General features: G+C 38.6%; 1 protein-coding gene across 1 annotated transcript; it reads right to left on the bottom strand.

Annotated features, from left to right (window-relative positions):
- Nucleotides 1-2,610, bottom strand: LOC146306565 (fish-egg lectin-like). The gene is made up of 5 exons (XM_084711330.1): nt 2,450-2,610; nt 2,023-2,256; nt 1,645-1,859; nt 1,392-1,516; nt 1-715 (listed from the first exon to the last, which is right to left on the bottom strand). Exons 1-5 carry the CDS (start codon nt 2,502-2,504, stop codon nt 574-576), a joined length of 771 nt encoding a protein of 256 aa, XP_084567456.1. The 5' UTR covers nt 2,505-2,610; the 3' UTR covers nt 1-573.
- Between the last annotated feature and the right edge of the window lie 17,827 nt (nt 2,611-20,437).

The raw sequence follows: 20,437 nt of genomic DNA, 5'->3' as shown, positions 1-20,437 counted from the left end.
TAGCTTCAAAGATCATTTATTCAAACAGTAGGAAGGATGCCAGATGGCAAACAGAGGTTATATACATGTGAGTCTTAAAACATCTATTTTCCTCAAAGTATCTTAATTGCATTACATTTCTCATTTGTTATTGTCATTTATTGTTAATGTTCCACATAAAATGCCAAATGTAATTTGTAGTATTTCCCTTAATCTTTACCATTGTAGCCACTCTGTTACAGTGTCCATACGTCTGTCATAAGAGATTGATTCAAAGCACAATTTTTAGGTTCTGATTTACAAGTGTTGCACATTGAATGCTGAGTTACAGTGCACCTAAGAATGATTTCTTACAGCCTCAATTTTCACTCTCGTCAAAATAAGTATTAGCCTAATAATATAAAATGACAAACAGTCCCACCACAACTATTACATTGAGAAAAAAATTAATTATGTTTTCATTGTGTACTTTTCACTGAATAATCTGAAGAGAGGATCGATCATTATAGAGATGAAAAGATAGAGATAGAGAAAAATTATCTTCCATGACAAACAGAGATTGGTGGGCACTGAGCACCTGTCATACAGGTAGCTTTAGTGTGTGCATCTCATTATCCAGCCAGAGTTGGTGACAGCCCAGAGGGTACGCAGGTCGTAGGCCACGTGGCGGATTTTCATACACATTGAGATGTGCCTCCATGCTGTGCCCTGTGGGCGCCTTGAAGAGATGCCCACTCTGTTGAGAAAAAGAAATATATGAACATAACAACTCAAGACTCTGCATGAAGTGTATGAAAGAAATGTACTTCTGGTTGTGATTTCATGTACAGTGAAAACATTCATTGATATAGATCACCCATTCTTGAGCATCAGGACAAGTCCTACCAAAAATTAATACCAACATTTTTTCCAAATTCAGTTTTTTGAACATGTATCTTTAAAGATTTATATTTATGAAATATGTCATTTATGAAATGTTGTGGTTTTCTTAAATTTTTGAAATTTAAAATTTTCTCTGTGCCAGAAAGCAATGTTGGCCCTTCAAACTTCACCCCAGATATCAATAAACAGATTTTTACAAAAACATGATTTAATCAGGTATAAAAAATAGTTTGTTATACCATAAAGACCACTGTCTCCCTCCCTGGTTTAAAAAGGCAGGAATACTGCTTAAGCACTGGTAAACTGTCTATTTTTCACCAAGTTCATTAAATAATATTTCTATCAGATGAATCTCAACCAAACATGTCAACTCTGTAGCCCTTCCACACTTTTGAAAAGCAATCACACCACTGTCCTTTTAACATCATGTTGACTTTTCTTCCAGTGCTCACAAGGTTTAATATCCTTAAAGACATGTTCGTACAATATTAAAGTATAACTGACATGACGATGATTTTTTATCGACTTACCTTTGGAAGACTGTACCAGCTCGATTCACTACAAAGACATTTCCATCAGTCCCCACTTCAACCATTTTCGCAGCCCCTGAAATTCGTGTCCAGCCACTGTTGCGGCAGGTGGTTGGTGAAATGCTCTGTCATACAGAAACATACATGATGAGTCATTGTGATCAATGAGTGAATGGGGTCAATATTCCTGAATAACACCACCACCACCAAGAGTTAAAAGATGAAAATTTTCATTGGTGCTGCGGTGACCAACCCGTGTGAAGTAGATCCTGTCACTTGAGTCGATTCCCCAGCATCCCAGGTTTGGACTGCAGCTGATGTACTTAAAAATTGATTGGTAAGTCCAGCCCAGGGAGCCCACTCCATAGAAGGCTGCGGCGGAGGTACTTCTCAGACAGTAGGCACGGTTGTTCAAAGATCCCACAACCTGTCCATCACCTCCAGCATCCACCTGCTGCATAGACAGACCTGAAGACAAGTCCAACACAGAGGTATGGGTCATTTAATCAGCAAGAGGGTAACTGTTTACTGTGTGTACTGTAAATGTAGAAAAGTAGGAGCACTTTACTGTAGTAATTCTATTATATTATACATTAAACTTAACAAAATAAATAATAATAATAATACTTACCACCAGCTCGTCGAAAATGAGAACCAATGAATTTGTAGACGCCGCGGGCAGAGCCAGCTGCCCAAACTCCTGCAGGTCCAACTGAGATGTGTCTGAATCTTAGTGTACTCATCCGATACCATCGGTTTTGCATCAGGAAGTACGCATAGTAACGACTTACTGCGACCACTTTCCCCTGGCCAGCATCCATCTGGACAGTCCCATACAGCTGTGGACCCTCAGAGCAGCGCCAGGCTGTTGTGAAGACAAAATCATAATTGAAGTTTAAATTATATTAAATAATATATTTTCACCAAAAACTTGGAATAAGAGTGTTGCTATTAACAATGTGGTGTCTGCGTGGGTTCTCTCCGGGTTCTCCGGCTTCCTCCCATAGTCCAAAGACATGCATGCTATGATTTTGCCATAAAATAAATCAGTGACCTACCATGACTGCCAGCCAGGTAACACAGCATCAGCAAGAAGGCTCCAACAGCTTTCATGTTGTCTCTGTGTTTGGGAGTCTGTAGTCAGCAGTGAACCTCTGGATGCACCTCTGTATCTGGAGCTGCTGTCCTGCATCCCATCTGGTTTGCCTTGCTTTTATACCCTAGACCCATGAGCCTGACCCATATGCTTCACTACAGCCAAAGCCAGTTCTGCAGGCTGTTCGGGGAAGGAGGAAATTTTTTTCTGGTCTCAATTATTTACTGTAACACTTCATGTCAGATTGCAATTAGGCCAGTTTGACAGCCTTTGTCTGGTAGAACCTCCCACTTTGCACTAGATGGAAGTTGGTAAGTACAGGTGAGAAAGGAGGATGTGCTTTTTCTTTTTGTGTGTGTGTGTAATTAAAACATTAACTTAAAATGCCTGTAGCAGAGTTAGCATAAAATAAAAACACCCAAGTAGAGTACAAGTACCTCACAAATGCACAGTACTAGAGTAAATGTTACTTTGCATCACTTAAGGAATGATGCGACTTTTCCCAGAATTCTGTGGTATTTATGATCAAATATTTCCAATACAACATAATCACTCTGTAGGTTTGCTGGTTCAGTATACTATTAGATTAAAACCATGATTGTCAAACTTCAGGCCACCAGTGGCTCCAGGGAGCACAAGGGCCTCAGCAATTGTTTCTTAGCCTGAAGCACAGAGTCCCCGAAGACTCGTCTTCAATACGACGTTGGAAGACAACCAGTGAAGATTCAAACAAACACTATGTCATGTTTCCTTTGTTCAGAGCCATATCGTATTTCCCCATTTCCAGCCATCAAGCTAAGCTAAGCTAACTTGCTCCAGCTACATATTTACCATACAGACATACATACAACCTTTAGCATTGTTCCAACTTTTACAGGAGCCCCCACTTTACAGATAAAAACTTTTTCTCATGGCTACTTTGACAATCAAGGTATATCCAATTAAGTCACAGCCTTTACATGAACTACCACTTTGACCTAGATTTCTGATCCTATATTTAGTACACTCAAACCACGTGTGACAAAAACAAGCCTGTATTTGTGTATATAGTGCATGCTTTGTCTGTGTGTGTGCTCACTTTTCAGTATAAGGTGTGTACTGAACTGATGACACATGCACTATTCATGGTTTTTATCCACTTTAAATAAACAGTTGTCAAAAACTGGTAAGAACTAACATATCAAACTGACTGATCATAAGGCAGGTGAGAGTTGGACAGTCCTGATGAGATGAAAAAACATACAGTGCCATACATAACAAGCAGCAGCATCCACACAACACCACCACACTCAGGCATACATGCATAGTATTGTAATAAAAATCTGTTGTAGTTGGTTTTTAACAAAAGTAGTGGACCTGTTCGACTGGGTAAGAGGCTGAGAAAATGACAACCACACCACTGACTTTGGAAAAATATTAGTTTATCTTTATTAAATAGTTTATAACAATTAAAAGGAAAGTCCAAGGGGGAGGCGGACACAGCAGGGCAGTACTGGGCATCGGGGCTGGATAAACTGTCATTTTATGTGTGAATGCCATAGCAGATAGGTTGGGATTGGGAACCACTGCCATGGAGAAACAGACAGTATAATGTAGTAACAAATTTCCACACTTTGCAGGAGGTTGGGTGGGTGGATGGGTCATACAAACCCACCCAGTAGGCCACTGTTTGTGTCTCATGTAAAATCAAAAGTCAACATTGACTTATTTTAACTTACATAGTTAACTCACGAAACACACTTAAAGGTCCGGTGTTTAAAATCTACTGGGCCTTTTTGGCAGAATGTGGCATGAATGGATTAGAATATTCATTCATATGGTTTCATTAGGTTATAATTACCTGAAAACAAGAATCATTGCATTTTCGTTACCTTAGAATGTGCTGTTTTTATACAGAGACCACCATGTTGCACCGCCGTGTTTCTACAGAAGCCCAGAATGAACATACTAAATACTGGCTGCAAAAGTAGGAATGGATTAAACTATGTCTTTATTCTAACATAAATTGCAATCATTACCATATCCAGCTAACTAGCCCACAACCTACAGCAATTTTCCTCAAAATTTTCCGGAATCACAGTATAAGAACAACCCTGTTTATTTCTGTCTTGTAACTGGTGAAGGCGCTGCCTTTTTCCATGCAAACATGCAAATTCAGCCTCAGTCTTTTACCATGATACTGTGTGTGTAGCCATCAAGTTCACATTTAAAACCTCTTTTACACAGTTCACATTTTAAAAAGAGTCAGCTGGAAACAATAAAAAGCCTGGAAAAGGAGTTTTCAACCAATTCATGAAGCTAACATTAGTTTAATTAGCTAGCTAGCTTTAGCTGATAGAATATGCTGGCAACTGCTGTCTGTTTGACTTAACAAAATGAAGAATTACAGAGACGAGAGGCCTTCTTTGGTCGACCTATGTCTGATATCAAGCAACCATTGTTTTAGAATTTAGTAAGAATTTCAAGCAGTAAATCGCCGATCATTAGCATTCATTAGGCAAGCAACTGTAACTTGCAACTGGTCAACTGTGTCTGATCAGCTGGATGAGGTTATCAAGGTTGGTGTACGCTCAGCTAAACAATACAACACATCTCAGACCTAATGCAAATAAAATCCACCATGCAACAAAGAAAACCATCTTTAAAATAAATAAAATACTCAACTTTAGTGTTTAAACTAGAGAAGTTACAATACATTTTTTGTCCTTTCTGATACCAATTCCAATTCCTGGTACAGAGTACCCATACAATACCAGTGCAATGCTATACTACTCACTGTGGATGTGATATGATTCCTATCACTGTATGGTCTCGTTCAGGTTGAACCCTTTGTAAAACATTAACAAATCCATACAGAGAATCATTTCTCCATCCTGGAGAAAAAAGGCATTCAGAACAGGTTGGGAGGTTACAGGGTCTCAAATTTATACCAATGCCGCTACATGACCTGTGTAAGAAAACAACATCATCCGCAAGGAGATTCGCTGTTTCTATATAGTTATAATAGTTATAATTCTTATTATCACAACGTTGTATCCTCCTTCAAGTTAGAAACAAAACAAGCCTGTGTGTACGTTTTCCAAGGCAAAATTACAATGAGAACGTTAGCCAGTTAAAAGGAAGCAGGAGATTTTTCATTTGATAATTATATACAAAAAAAATGAATACAGCTTTGATATACAGTTTACAGATAATATTATATTAATCATTTTGCAGGACAGAAAACCCCTGTTGATCGTCGTATTTCAGAGCTTTGAGAACTTTTAATCCAGATTCAGTAATTACTCACTTGAAGAGTTCCAGTGTGTTGTTGTTCCTGTATATGTATGGGTGTGACCTGGCAAGAGCACTGTGGTATTTCAAAAATGTTCCTGCTTGTATGGCAAGAAGAGTAGAAAGGATTCTGGGCAAACCTCTTTGTGTGTCTTTTACTGGCAACGATGGTTTGCAGCAAATGCTTGACTAACAGGTTTCTGGTTTGCCACCTACAACTCTTGGAATTTAAAGTATTGATTACTTTTGTTTACTTCTGTATGTTTTCGCTTTAGCTAGACTGCATAATGTCTTTACCAATTTTTAACTTGTAATATTTCTTGCCCTTTGATTCCGGTATGAACACAGTTCCCGTTCATCACCTGATTTTCCTATTTCATTGGTGATGTGTTGAGTTTCAACACAGTTCACATCTGAATAAACTATGTTGTGTTGCAGACAAGGAGGTCAACATTTCAAACGTTCACATCAAACATTGACAGAACTGTGCAATTTGTTCCCCTGAAATACTGACATTCAGCCAAATGAGACGGAGGGAAGAATGCAAATGAACAAGGAAGGACTAAAACTAGTGTCTGAAAGTTGCCTGCTGAGACACACTATGCCAAAACTCATGACAGTACATCTGAAGGATCTTGTTAAACCAGCAATAAAACAAAGCTATCAACTTACAAGAGGAATTATTTTTCCAGCTAGGTGTGGAGGAAAAAAACTCTCTCTCTCCGCTCAACACAAGCAAACATCTAACAAACCAACATGATGCAGAGTTCAAGGAGTTTGCTGATGCTTAGCCTTGTTTTTTGGTCATGTCATCATTATCAGCGAGACTTGCTGTCCTCAACGTCATCCACTAATGACTGCAGCAACTTTGGAAACTGTCCATAAAATTCCATGTAAGTCCATGTAAAACTGAAATAAATGCACAGAGTGCACCTGTAGACCACAGCCAGCTGCTGTCCAATAAGTCTCGGCAGGCATCAACTAATGACTCGACTAATTAAGCCAGAGACGAAGAAAAAACACCACTGTCACCAAACTGTAACCCTCTTTTCTTCGTAATAAACTGCTACAACTTCTCTTTGTGTGCTCTTCTTTATTCTCCTGTTGATCTTCACCAAAACGGCCTGGCAGCTCAGTACACCCAATTTCACTCTTTGGGGTTCACAGCAGGGTAAACAAAACTGTTGCACACATGGCACCACACTCATACCTGTCCATAACCTAAAACTGTCATGTGTACTGTAAATATGGTTACACTAGCAGCAGGAAATAGGTTACATTTAGAAAGTGAGCATCTAATGAAAATAAAACATGTTTTTTAAAGTTATTGTAAGAACTTTGACAGCATTATTAAGTACTTGTATCAGTACTCGGTATTGGCAAGTACCCAAATGTAAGTACTTGTACTCAGTCTGAAAAAAAGTGGTATTGGTGCATCCCTAATCCTGACGTATAGTTGACAACCTTAAAAATTCTGCTTTGTGTCCAACATGTAGCATGTATTAAAATAATTCAGTAACCACCATTTCCACCTCACATTCAAGATTCAGCCTTCAAGGATATGTCATTTTACAATTATTTTACAATAAAATGTAGATTGTAGCCCCTTCTTGCCACACATAGAATATATATTTAAATTTAGAATTGAATCAGATAAAATAAAACAATATATAGATCTATATACATTTATACAACAGTTATTTCCAAACAATACGATTGGACAAGGGGCTTCTGTGAGTGCTGATATAGAGTATAACAGCACAGGGACTTACATCACTTAAGTATACAGGTGTTCTAATAACTGTTACAGTAACATGCAGGCTACACTGAACACATACGGGATGCAGACCATTCACTAAGCATCAGCTGAAATGCAATGCTTCTATTATAATCAATGAAACTGACTGAGAGAAGCTACAGTTAGATAGGCATGCAGATACCTAAAGAGCCTTTAGTCTGGACTCTGTGTTCATTTCATCCAGATCCTCACACATCCTCTGGGAGCTTACGAATATGGACGAGACGGAGCTGTATTACCAGCAGTCATGGAGGCAGAGCAGTAGTCTAGTCAGTAGTTCAAGTGATGCATGACCACAGGACCCACAAAAGAGTTTTAACAACATATTTAATGGCCACATACATCACAGCCATCTACAACACTGCTTCTGCTTTTGCCTCTTTCTCAAGAGGTACATTATTACAACCTCCTCCAGTGTCGCCATGTTTGTTGTTGTCAGAAACTTTTGACTTTTCGTCTTTGAGTCAATATTGTTTCAAATGGACATATCTATTTTCTAACACAAAGGGGACATAAATTGACCTTCAGTGGTGTGCATGCGCCATGGAGATCCACTGTAGAGACATAAAGATAAGCCAGTCCCCTATTTATATTTTTACACAAGGTTGGCACAGCCCTTTTATAGAGAAACGGATTATAAGGTGTTATGGAAAGATTGTGTAAAGGAAAACGGAAAAGACTGAGGACTATGTACTGAATTGTAGAGATAAAACTTTTTACAATTTTTGTTTAAGATTTTTTCGTTGAACCTGAAACATGGCTAGGTTATGTGCCGGAGCCATGGTCCCCCAACACTATATAAGCCCCACGAACCAACACATGAATGACACCACTCCAGTCAGTTACAAACATACTTTCAGCGACTCTCCAGCCCAGCAGTTCACTTCAGCTCACTTCAGTTCCAACACCACCACACAAGAAGAAAAAAATACCATCCTGTCACTGTCCTCCGGCTCTGGTGACTCAAACATGTCTGGACACGTCCAATAAAGCTGCTAGGCAGAACGTCCATGTTTCAGGTTGTTTTCAGGTCATAGTAGTGTTTGACACTGAGACAGCAGAGTAGACACGACCCCAGCATTTCAGAGCAGAGAAAACTGACAATTTCTTTCATGTTATACACTTGGCGATCTTTTTAATCATCCAAATTTGGCTGGGAGTTTTATAAACCCTTTCTTTGGTGTGACAAACACACATTTATTGTTGCGTCACACAATCTTCACAAGTTTCACAGCTCTGTGCTGGGTCTAAAAACTGCTACTGCTATTGAGTTGCATTATGGGAAATTCACATGGGGATCTAGATCCATACTAGTGGTAAAAGTGAGGATATTTTGGGCACTTCTGCTTTGATTTTGACCATTAGTTCTTAATATGACTCAGCAAACTGACTATATATTGTATATCTTCAGCACAAGTGACTCTCACTAATGGACAGAACTGTCATCAGGCTGCTGACAAAGGTCATACTCATACACTTAACATGTTTAAGATAAAACCACATATAAATGACACACTTATCTGTTATAATTGAACTGGTGCACCATCTGCCAGCCTAAAAGCATCACAGAAACGTACTCAAGGTCAGGGTAATGGACCAAAACATACCCATGATTCATAAGTAAATAAAAACAAATAGGAAACAAATCAGTGTGTAACTGCTTTGTGCCCGATTTCTTTTCGGGCGTCCTATTTATTTGAAACACCAGTGAAGAAGAGGGAAATTAAATATAGTTGGCACTCGGGTCTTGAATGGTGGACTGATTTGTGGCTCCATTTGCGCCTGTGTCGCTGAGCTTGATGGGTAATATCACACAACTGTAGTATGATAATGCATTATTAATGAGGAAATTACATTTTATGGTTTCACTTCTCAGCACATAGATATGTCCAGCATAATACACAAGCAGGAAGGGAGTGAGAAATGCAGACTGTTTACTACTGAGTCGCTGGTAGAGGAGTTTCAGATTGCTTTCATTTCTATCTCCCTTTTGTTTTTAATAGACGTACAGTAACATTTAAATGCCATCAGTATGTTTTTCACAGCCATGTTTGGGAGCTCGGCAGGGATATGCAAGTTGATGCAGCCGGTTTGCACTGACACAATGGTTTATTGGCTGACCAAGATGTGTGGCCATTTCTGGGATAAAGACAGCTGTGTTTTAATTATGAATTCTGTACGTGCACATGCTTGTGTTTATCTGTCTTATAAAGATTAAATATTTACACAAAGGTGAAGGTATTTTATCTTTCCTCAATTCTTTTGGTCTTCAGAGTTCTACAAAGAATATCCTGCCACCATCTTTCCTTTGCCTCTGCCCTCTGATATATTTCCCATTCAGGCCCTGACCTCCCTGTCCTTTGTCTCCATAACTGAGCGCTCTGTTTTCCCTCCGTCTCTTTATAGCACGACACAAAGTAACATCCTGTTTATTGGTAAACAACCTCACTTTTTACAGCCTGCTGAGCAGGTATGAAGCATCAGGTGTAAACTCATAAATCCTCCAGGATGCTGTCCTGCATTTCAATGATGTTATTAGACAGTCCACTGTAGGTCGAACTTATTTACTTGTTTCCTGTCTCTGTTTGTTTTTCAGTTCAGTTGAATCAGTTTTCTATATACACATAAGTTTGTTGTTTCATAATTTAATAAAAGGACAGGGAAACCCATCATGAAGCACTGTCAACCCATCAAAAGCAAACATGGGAAAGAAACTTGAGATTTTGGATTCCAGAAAACATTTGAAAAAAAAAATTGAAGATATAAAATATTCATAAAAATGCATGAGTTAGCCTTCAAAGACCTTTATCAGCTGAACCTTTACTTTCTTTTATCATCAGTGTAGTAGTTAAAATCGTACCTCTTTGACAAGCCTGATGGTTGAATGTTGAAGACACGTCCATCGTTTCTTAGCTGCAGAGGATGTCACTCTCCAAGGGGGCCGATGCTGAATGGAGATGTGCAAGTAAAGCTGAGTTTAGTCCAGAAGAACTCAAAGAAGCAACAACAACACAGCCAATTTTCTCATTAAGGCCCCCTCCACTCAAAATGAACACAGTGGAATGGTTTCACTTGGCCACTGCCGCAGCTTCTGCGGTAAGTTAAAATGTGTGTGTGAAGACTGAAGTACTTAATCCGTTTACAAGAGAAGAGAAGCAAGGATTTAAGACCTCATTTCAGAGAGTTTCTGGTGGGCAGATACAATAATGATGCATGTGTCCTTGTATGATTAGTGCTTCTTAGTGGATTAATTCATGGGAAAACTAACATATAACTTGAAACTCCAAAAAAAGGGGCTTTGGGGAATGTAGGTTTAATGGCTAATGTTAGAAAGCCTCTAAAACTTAAATAGACAACATGTAAATTTGACCATTTTGAGCCACTGGTGGGCAGTCCTTTAGCAACTGTGCGAAGCTGAACCATCAGTTGTAAGTAGTTGCTTAAATTTCAAATAAAATCCCATGTGGAAAACAATTGTAAAAGGTGCAGTATCTAAGAACTAGCCACCTGTCAATTTCATACTCCAAACAAATTGGAGGCAGCATGCCACCAGAGCCACCACAACCGCTAGCTGTAGCTGACGTTAGCTTGTTAGCTGAGGGCAACAACAGTCTCAGCAGCCTCCCAGTGAACACGTCCGGACCGGGACCGACGGAGGCCAGTATGATAACAAATCTAAGGTGGTTTACAGCGGCACTGACCAGGACTTTGACCCCAGCGACAATGAAGACATGGTTGGTGGGGACAGGAGAGGTGTGATGCGGGAGAGGAGAGAGGGAGATCAGGCATCAGCGGTGGGAAAAAGCAGCATGTACAGCCAGAATATTTTCAAACCTAACTTGGTGAATTAAGGGTTGATGTCAACCAAACCACAGCTGATGACAGTCAGAACAGCGAAAAGATTAACAAAGATGTTTTGGTGAGTTTTTTATTTAGTTTCTGTAAAGTTTGAACGTGTTTTACAGTGAGTTAACAGCAGAATTAAGGTTGTAGCTCATAGAGAGAAACTTGAATTCAGAAGGCATATGGTTGTATTTTACTGTTCATTGAGGAAAAGGTGGTGGTGTAAGAATAATTCCTCTTGACATTTTGAAAGTTTATTTTACTTCTTTATGAAACTAAGAAAGCTGAGAGCGTGAACTCACTGTTCACTCACATCTCACAGCTGAAACTACGGGATGAGGCCTGAGCCATACTATCAGACTGTTGCCTCTTGAGATACAAAGTGGTATTACGAGACAGGACGGGTTAGGACTGGCTGGTTAACATGCCAGCTTCACATCTCTAGTCTTTGACATTATATCAAAACTGTGGATTTGATTCATTTTGAATGTTTCATACTAAAATTGGAACATATTACACCTGTAAGTCTCTGTAACAACACAACAAAGCTTTGGAAAGTTTCGTAGCAGCAGAAGGTCATGATTCAAGATCTTCGGAAAGACTATATCGTCTTTCCAAAGGTTGCTTGTTCATTCATTGTCCAAATTGCTATAACTTCTCATTTTGGCCCAGTAGTTATAGGCCACTGTGTTTTGGGGAACTACAGTTTCCTCTGAACATTCAAATGCAGCAGAGAAACCTGAATAATCGCTGTTGGGCTCCAAAATCTGCCTTCTCTGATAGTACCTATTATCATTTAATAGACTGTTCCCAAACTGCGTCTTCAGGCCGTTAGCTTATCTCCTCTGCTCCCTCTGAGATAAATCACGTCACTCTCAGTTCTGCTTTGTAGCACCTATAGGATATGGACAGGTCACCTAGAAGCACAGTCTTGATGAAAATGGAGCCATAGGAAGGCTAGGGTCCTATCTGCAGTATGAAAATTGGACAGGGAGACAACTATAGGAGATATACTGTGTGTGTGGACAGGAAGTAAAAGAGAAGTTCAGCGAGATGTCTCTGGAGGGCAGTGCCCATAATAATGACACACCCAGAGTTACAGTCACTCATAACAAGGAAATATATACACCATAATGATTACCATTATTATTATTATTAACAAACAATACACTATGGGGATGTGTAATTATTTAATTATTACCTCTTTAAAGGCAGCTAGCATTTGAGCAGCAGGTAAGTTTTCATTGTATGACAATAACAGGTTATGTTGCATATTCAGTGCAAGCCAATTATGCCAACTTGTAATTAATAGCACGTCATAGTATGGATTTTTAATTCATGCAGAAAATAAGTTCTGCAGCAAACAAAGGTTTATGATACCTGCATGTTCTTTTATCCAAGACAATCTTCACTAATGAGCACCACTTTTATGACTTCTAAAGTGTAAATGCAACTGCCAGAAGTAAAAAGCTTCAGTGTCACCACCACTAAGTGACATGACATTTAATCTCAGTGACAACCTCTGTAGTCTCATTTAACAGCTTGTTAGCAACTTACATTTTATTTAAGACATGTAAAACGTTATAATTCTAATTCTAACCTAATTTCAGGCATCTAACCAAAAGAAAAAAAAAAGTCAAAAAACCCATTGGCTTTGAGACGAGGGAATGTAATTAATCATTTCATCAATTCATCGTCATCTTGGCTTCACTATTTTGATGCTAAAAGTTTCCAGTAGTCTTAGCTTTTAGAAGTTAAACACACGATATAGCTTCTCTATATTAAACAAATAATATAAACATTAAAAAAAAGAGAAATCATTTTTATTGTGCTCAGATTCAAAGATGGTCCTGGATTCCATGGGGCCCTAAGCAACGTTCTGCTGAGGGTCCGTCTTAACTGATCAGAGAGCCACGTAAACCATTTGCCACACAGTCACACCTCAGCGCTGCCACTACAGTCCTCCCTAGATCTAACAGAATGAGATACAAAAATATATTTACTGAACAGAATATTTTGTGTAGAACCTTAAGATAAGTGAATATTGACATTAACATAAATAATAAATTTTAGAATTGATAAATGTAGAAAATACTAAAACATAAAACTGAGCTGTGGGTCTGATGCATGGTAATTAGTCAAGGAATCGATTTTAAATTCAATATTTAATCAATCATCGGTCACTGTCAATCCATTACTTTCCATCTCACGTTAGTTACTGTCCACCACTGATTACAACTTTGAACTAAGTACATTTGCATCAAGTACTGGACTTATTTTGTACTTTACTTTAGTTCCAATTTATCCAACTTGATGCTTCTACACTACATCTCAGATGCAAATACTGAGAACATGAGACATAACACTGACAGGGAACATTTTACTGCAACATGAATACTTTTACTTTAAGTACATTTATTTGATAATATTTCCATACTTTTGCTTCAGTAAGGTTTTGTGAATGCAGGACTATTACTTGTGGTGAAGTGTTTGTAGTGTGATATTTGTACTTTTGCTTAAGTAAAGGATCTGAATACTTATTACACTTCTTGCCACCTCGCAGGAGTAACATCATGTCCATATACTGTCCGGACAGACAGACTGGTGTCCAAAGAGGCTGCTGAGGGAAAGTGCGCACACGCATATGAACCCATGTTCACATGCAACACAGTTATCTTCTTTTGAACTACAGATTATAAACGCCACTGCAGGCTGGCGTTCATCAAATGTGATAAATAGTTGTATTTCATTTTCACTTCCGTTCAGCCCCGGATGTGTCTGTAAGCAGGACACAGCTAACAGACAAACAGAGGGAGGAGCATCAACCTAAAGTTACTGTAAATGAATGACGTCAAACTTGAAGAGGAGGAAACACAGGTTTACCCGATTTTACCGTTCGCCCCATTCACTCTCGGAATGTTATTTTCTCTGTCGTTCTGCATCAGCCTTGCATCAAAGTTGCAAACACTGAAACCCACTTTGACAAGAAGGGGAGGCAGGCGTCCCTCGCTCTGCTCAGATTTAAACTTGAAAAAGAAAAGCAGAAAAGAGGGATGAAGATGTCAGATAGCTCATCTTACCCACCAACTCTGATCAGCTTTCCCCTAACATGTTGAGCCACAGTAACACTTTTTATTCAAAGTCATATTTTCAGGGCCCTTCAAAGATGCACTCCTATAATTTCAATTTGTAAGAGACTTCCTGAAATAAGGTTAAATGCCTTCATTGCATTTGTCTCATTTTTCATTGCAACATAAATATAAATTGGCTCATCTTACCCTACTCTCCCCTACAGCATGCTTAAAAAGCCTAACATAACAAAATAGGGAAAAAATACAATTAGGCTTTTTTACCACTGGTCTCACATCTGATGTAATTCAGACATTCTTTTTCCTAATCTTTCACTTTCCCATCGATATTCAGAGCGTCATTTCATCACAAGCCCTCATCTCGCCTTCCTCATGTTTGTGCTCAGCCTTACGATCAATACAGCCAGAGGAGAAACAATAAGAAGCTTTAAGAATAATTCTCCTGTCACACCTTTCGCCTCGTCACTTACACACAAACACTACATCTTCCCAGCCTTTCTCCTCCAGCCTTGTTTTTCTGCCCTCTGATTACATCTAAATGTTACGTGCAGCACCTACCAGGAACTACTGAGAGCATAACAATAGTTTCTTTGTGACACTGTCATGATTGATCAGGGTCCAACCACAGAGACAGGCTCTTAATATTCTGGTCTTAAGTGCAGTTTAAAAATGACTTTACGTGTCATTGGTGACAGCTGATAGGGACTGGCACCTTTAACCACAAAGATAATTTATCCAAACCAACAAAAGACCTGTTGTACGTAAGTGACACAGGTTAAAAATAGTGTAATCAAAACAGATGACAGATCAAAGATACACATTTTCTGAAAGTGTACCTCATTGTCTCAGACAATGAATGCAAATTTACATCATTAAGGAGCAAAATTAAAAAGTCAAATCTTTGTTTGAAGCAACTGCACTTGGTGAAAAACAGGACTGTTGGTCTTTACTTCCTGTAGAATGTGTTATGTTCAGTTTCTTGTTAAAATCTAATTTACATCTCAGCAATTTTCCTGATGGAAGTCAACCAAATAAGAGATGGGGCCTCATTTATGAAATGGACTTCTGATCTGTTTTGATTGTATGTATGACTTAAGCAGAAAACAGTTTAATAAACCCTTACTTTGACGTAGAAATGATTTAATCTCATCATTGTGATCTTGTCTTCAAGGCAGTTTTTCTCTTTTGGTCCGAGGCTTCTGTAAACAAACACAAACAAACAACACCATACACAAACAAAAAAAAAAGTTGAGAAAACGTTTCTTATCAAGGCAACTCATTTTTTTTAAATTCTAAGTCAAACTTAAGTTTTGAAATTGGCCTAAAAATGATTTGCTGACCTACAATTTTTAATTGATTTTAAAACTCTTCTTCAGATAAACTTGAATCTTTAAGTTTGAGAAACTCAAAGAATTATGTATTTTAAAAATTGTTCTTTCAGTTCATCATTACTTGGGTACTTAAGGAAATAAGTGATTGTAACTAAAAAGATCAAATTATTAACCACTATTCATTTTCACTTCTAATGAGTTGACTCAGCCTTTTTTGAAATACAAAATGTTTTATTTCCAAAACTCAAAGATTCATGTTATTCTAAGAGGAAAAGTCCATGATGTCAAGAAAAGATTATAGGTTAGAAAAACATTTCTGTGTATTTCAAAACCTGAGAGTTTGAGTTTGATACAAAAACTTGCCTTGAAATTTTGAATTTTTTTTTTTACAGTGTTTGTGATGAAACCCTTGTTTGCACCTCATTATATATTTAATTTCTTACAGCAAAGTTTTTTACGCTCAGGATCTTTTATGAATCAAACTTAAGCACACCGTCAGATCTTCAGATTAAATTAAAGAACATTTTTATGAATGAGTCCGCAGGTCGTACCAGGATTTAAAACAGCAACATCACTTCATTCTGATGGAATCGGTAGGAGGCAAAGGAGGCAAAACAAATCCTTGAAAATGTTCCATGCAGAGTTCCTTTTTTGTTGAACTTTAACAGACAAACTCAAACTACTGGCCGACGTCTTATCACCATCTCATACTGAAGCACAAGTTACCCTTTACGTCTGTGTGAAATGCTGCCAGGAAGTCTTTTTACACGTGGCTGAGACTGTGAAACAGTCACAGTTTGATTGGGTTTAGGCGACAAAACTACCAGGTGTGACAATAAGGATCTTAGATAAATCACCTGACATTAGACTCACAAGACAAAAGTCACATGACACAAGATGTCATGCACATAACATTACGTACCTTAAAATTCTTCCTAAAAGAAGTAAAACTGTACAGAACAAGTTAAGATGTACATTTTGAGAACAACTACATGAATGATGAGTGTGTAACAGTTCTGGTGTTGTGGGCTCAGAAGCAGAACATGGATGCAGAGCAGGTCAAAAGATCGACTTGGTCTTTGTTCAGAAACAAAGTCAGCGATAAGCAAGTATCCAGTGATGGAAAGGAAGTCCAAAAACTAGAGAAGCAAAAACAAGCAGAGATCAAATACTTACACTATGGCAAGAGACAGTTACAGGCTGCTACAGCTGAAGTCACACCACAGGCAATCTGAGTACCGTGAGTGGACACTAAGTGAGTGTCTGATTAAAGGAAATGATGGCCAGGTGCGCTGGCAGGTGATGATCAGCTGACTGGAGAGCAGCAGGAAAAGCTGAAAAATGTGCACAAGCATTTATAAGGAGATAAAAAAAAAGTGTACAACTTTGTAAACAAACAGAATCATATATTTTACTTGCCAGGCTGGTGAGTTCTTGGGGAAAAAAAGCTGAACAAAAGTTGAAAAGAAAATATGATACCTAATCTATACAAGAGTAGGCACAGGCACAGCAGTGCATTAAGGTACCTCTAAATACACACACACACACACACACACACACACACACACACACACACACACACACACACACACACACACACACACACACACACACACACACACACACACACGACAGAAAGTCGTAAAAACCAAGATTGACGCCTGCACGAAAATCTTTGCTGCACTGTTTGCCCGTTAACAAATAAGATAGAAGGTGGACAGTACTGTGTGTTGAACTGATTTCTATCTAATGTAATACTAAATTGGTGAATTACAACTTTAAATGCACAGATCACCAATATTACGTAAACTGTAATAATGGCTCATTCATCAATAAACCAAATAATCAATATAATGGCTCACTTAAATTAAATAGAGGTTTCCAAATTCAGCTTTAAGTCAAAGGTGGAAGTAACTAATTACAAATGCTCAAATTACTATAATTAAGTAGTTTTTTGGGTACTTAAACTTTTATGAGTAGATTTTCAAGTCCTGTACTTTTACTCTTACTTAAGTACGCATTACAAGCTGTAATCTACTTAGTTACTTTTAAAGTCGTAGTTGAGTACTGAGAATAATTTGAATTAATATCCAAACCTTTCATCTGAATTTTAGCAGCCAGTCAGGTGATCTGATATCAAACAAAAAAAAAAATAAACAAAGTGCTGCGGCAGCACACGTTTATGAATGAATAATCATTAACAATCATTAACTGGTGGAGCTGTTTGTTGAATAAGGAAACTTAAACGTCCACTTAAAATGAGAAAAAAAAATACAAAAAAAAAGTGGAAAAATATTTGACAATCAGGGAATAAACCGGTGTTTTGTATCTTAGAAATTATTATTGATTAATCAATTGTTAGCCTTTGTCAGCCCTAGTTTGAAGAAGTGACAGAGCGGTTAAAAGTAACTAATACTCTGAGTAGTTTTTGCAGCAGTACTTTTACTTGAGTGATATTTTAGCAGTATAACAGTACTTGTACTTGAGCACAGAGTTTCAGTACTCTTTGAAGTATATTAAAAGAATGTATACATGTGGTCACTTTTGTACTGTGCACATTTGTGCTCTAATAACTTTCTGCTAAATTTCGGGGTCCATTGAGCTTTTGGCTGCAAAGATCAAACCCTCATGTGTCATGGAGCCTCTCTGAGAACATCGTCATTTTATTTAGAGCACTTCATATAAATCAAACCTCTAAATGCTAAGGGAGAAGCTTCTCATCTGTTAAATCAACCAGAGGCTCTTTTGATGATTTGGTAAGAAGTTCCGTCTCTGCAGCTGCCTCGACATCAGCTGTGGTTAAACGTCTGCTTCGGTTTACATCAATAACACACAGGAGCTGGGTTTAAAGTTCAGCTGCGTTTAATGAAATCTGCCTCAGATCTTCTGTGTGATACCTGTGGAGTCAGCGCTGATTCAGCCCGGCGACCGTCTCAGGTGCAGCCATGGCAACGTGAAAGAGACGCAGCCACTCAGCTACACCAGTTATTATTAACGCCTATTTTCAATTCTCAGCATCAGAAGTCAGGTTGACATTTTTCAGCAGAATCTCCTTCACTGATGTACGTACATGGCCTTCTACTGCAGCTACAACATGAGATGAAAGCATGAACATTTTTGCCTCTGGATGAATATTTCTGCTCTGTGGTGCACATAAAATATTGTTTTCCCTGCACACACACACACACACTCATCTATTTGCACCAAAATACAAACCTTTAACAGAGGCTGTAGGAAAATATTAAAGAAGAAAAAGATTGCAAACATAATGCTGGGTGAAGGAAATGATTAAGAAGTGAGTTTGCTGCTCCAGAGCTCAGAAAGAAGACTTGATTGAGTGATTTTACAGTGAGGTTCAGCAGTCGGGTCCATGCAGCCATTATACACTGTGAGTGATGTGGCTGAAGTCACAGTGAGAGACAGAGGGGAGGGAAGAAGGCAGGACACTAAAGATAAAGATGCCACTAGAACAATAAAGGCGTCTTCAGCCCCCTTTTATAAAGTTTTAGGTAGTTCTACCTTGAACCCAACAGAAAGAGTTATACATAAATCTATCTGTAGTTGGTTCCACAGAAAACCCGTCTACAGTGCAATAGATTCACCTTTTCCACCATCTAAGAGTGCCAGCAAGAACCCACTCAGGGGTTCTATCAACAACTTTTCTATATTCAATGAATATTATGTTCCATTTCTGCCTATAAATCCCCATAAATCTTACACACTGGATATAATACTGCCACAGTTTGTGCGTTTGAGGTTATTGGGAATCGCCACGCTACGTGTTCTCATGCCATCTGCCCGTTATACTATCTTTTTTTTGTTTTTTCAGTTTGCGAGTGTACACATTTGCTGGTAGAGACGGGAAGTAAATACATCACACAGGTGTAAGGCTATCAAAAAGCGTCAGCGTCAAAGAAAAAAAAAGCACCTGCACACTTACTCAATATCACAAAAGTTTAATAACGACAGCATTTTGATCCCACTTGGATCAGTCTGACCTGACAAAGATCCAAATGGGATCAGAACATTGTCATTAAATTGTGGCATGGGGCAAGTGTGCAGGCGTTACTGTTTCTTTAACAATGACAGTGCTAACATGCTACATGTTTTGCAGGTTTGTTTACCATGTTCCAACATGCTAATCAGCGCTAAATTCAAAGTAAAGCTGAGGCCGGTGGGAATGTCATTAATTTTGCATTTTGATGTGATGGTTACACTGCAGGAAAAGTCAGTGGATCTGTAAAAGGAGTCATTCTCAGGAGAGCATAAACGCCTGAGCAAAGTCAGACAGTACAGATATTTCAGTCTGGGACAAAGTGATGGACGGACCAACTGGCATTTTCATCCCTGGGGTCGTACTTCTACCGTGGCTAGAAAAGAAGCTACCTTGAAAAGATGTAAGATGTACCGTCAATCCAGGACTTGAGGTTTTTTGATAAATTAATGGGTCACAAAGGATCATATGTAATGTAAAACCACCCAAGCGAAGCCAGACTTCAGTGCAGCAGCTGCTGGTGTTTGGTATTCAGTGTGGAGGCCTCCGTTGAGTAAATGTGTTGAGAAATGGGACCCTCAGCTGATTTCATTCATTTCAGCGCAGCTCAGCCTCCTGCAGG

This window comes from Lutjanus erythropterus, chromosome 22 (genome assembly GCF_056507025.1).
Source record: "Lutjanus erythropterus isolate fLutEry1 chromosome 22, fLutEry1.hap2, whole genome shotgun sequence".
NCBI lineage: Eukaryota > Metazoa > Chordata > Actinopteri > Lutjaniformes > Lutjanidae > Lutjanus > Lutjanus erythropterus.
Note: the sequence above shows the minus strand (reverse complement) of the source record. Positions and strands in the feature narration are given on the sequence as shown.

Coding starts and splice junctions, on each gene's coding strand:
- LOC146306565 (XM_084711330.1), bottom strand. CDS start 2,504: ATGAAAGCTGTTGGAGCCTTCTTGCTGATGCTGTGTTACCTGGCTGGC. Junction 2,257..2,449: donor TTACCTGGCTGGCAGTCATG/GTAGGTCACTGA, acceptor TCTTCACAACAG/CCTGGCGCTGCTCTGAGGGT. Junction 716..1,391: donor GCTGGTACAGTCTTCCAAAG/GTAAGTCGATAA, acceptor TTTTCTCAACAG/AGTGGGCATCTCTTCAAGGC.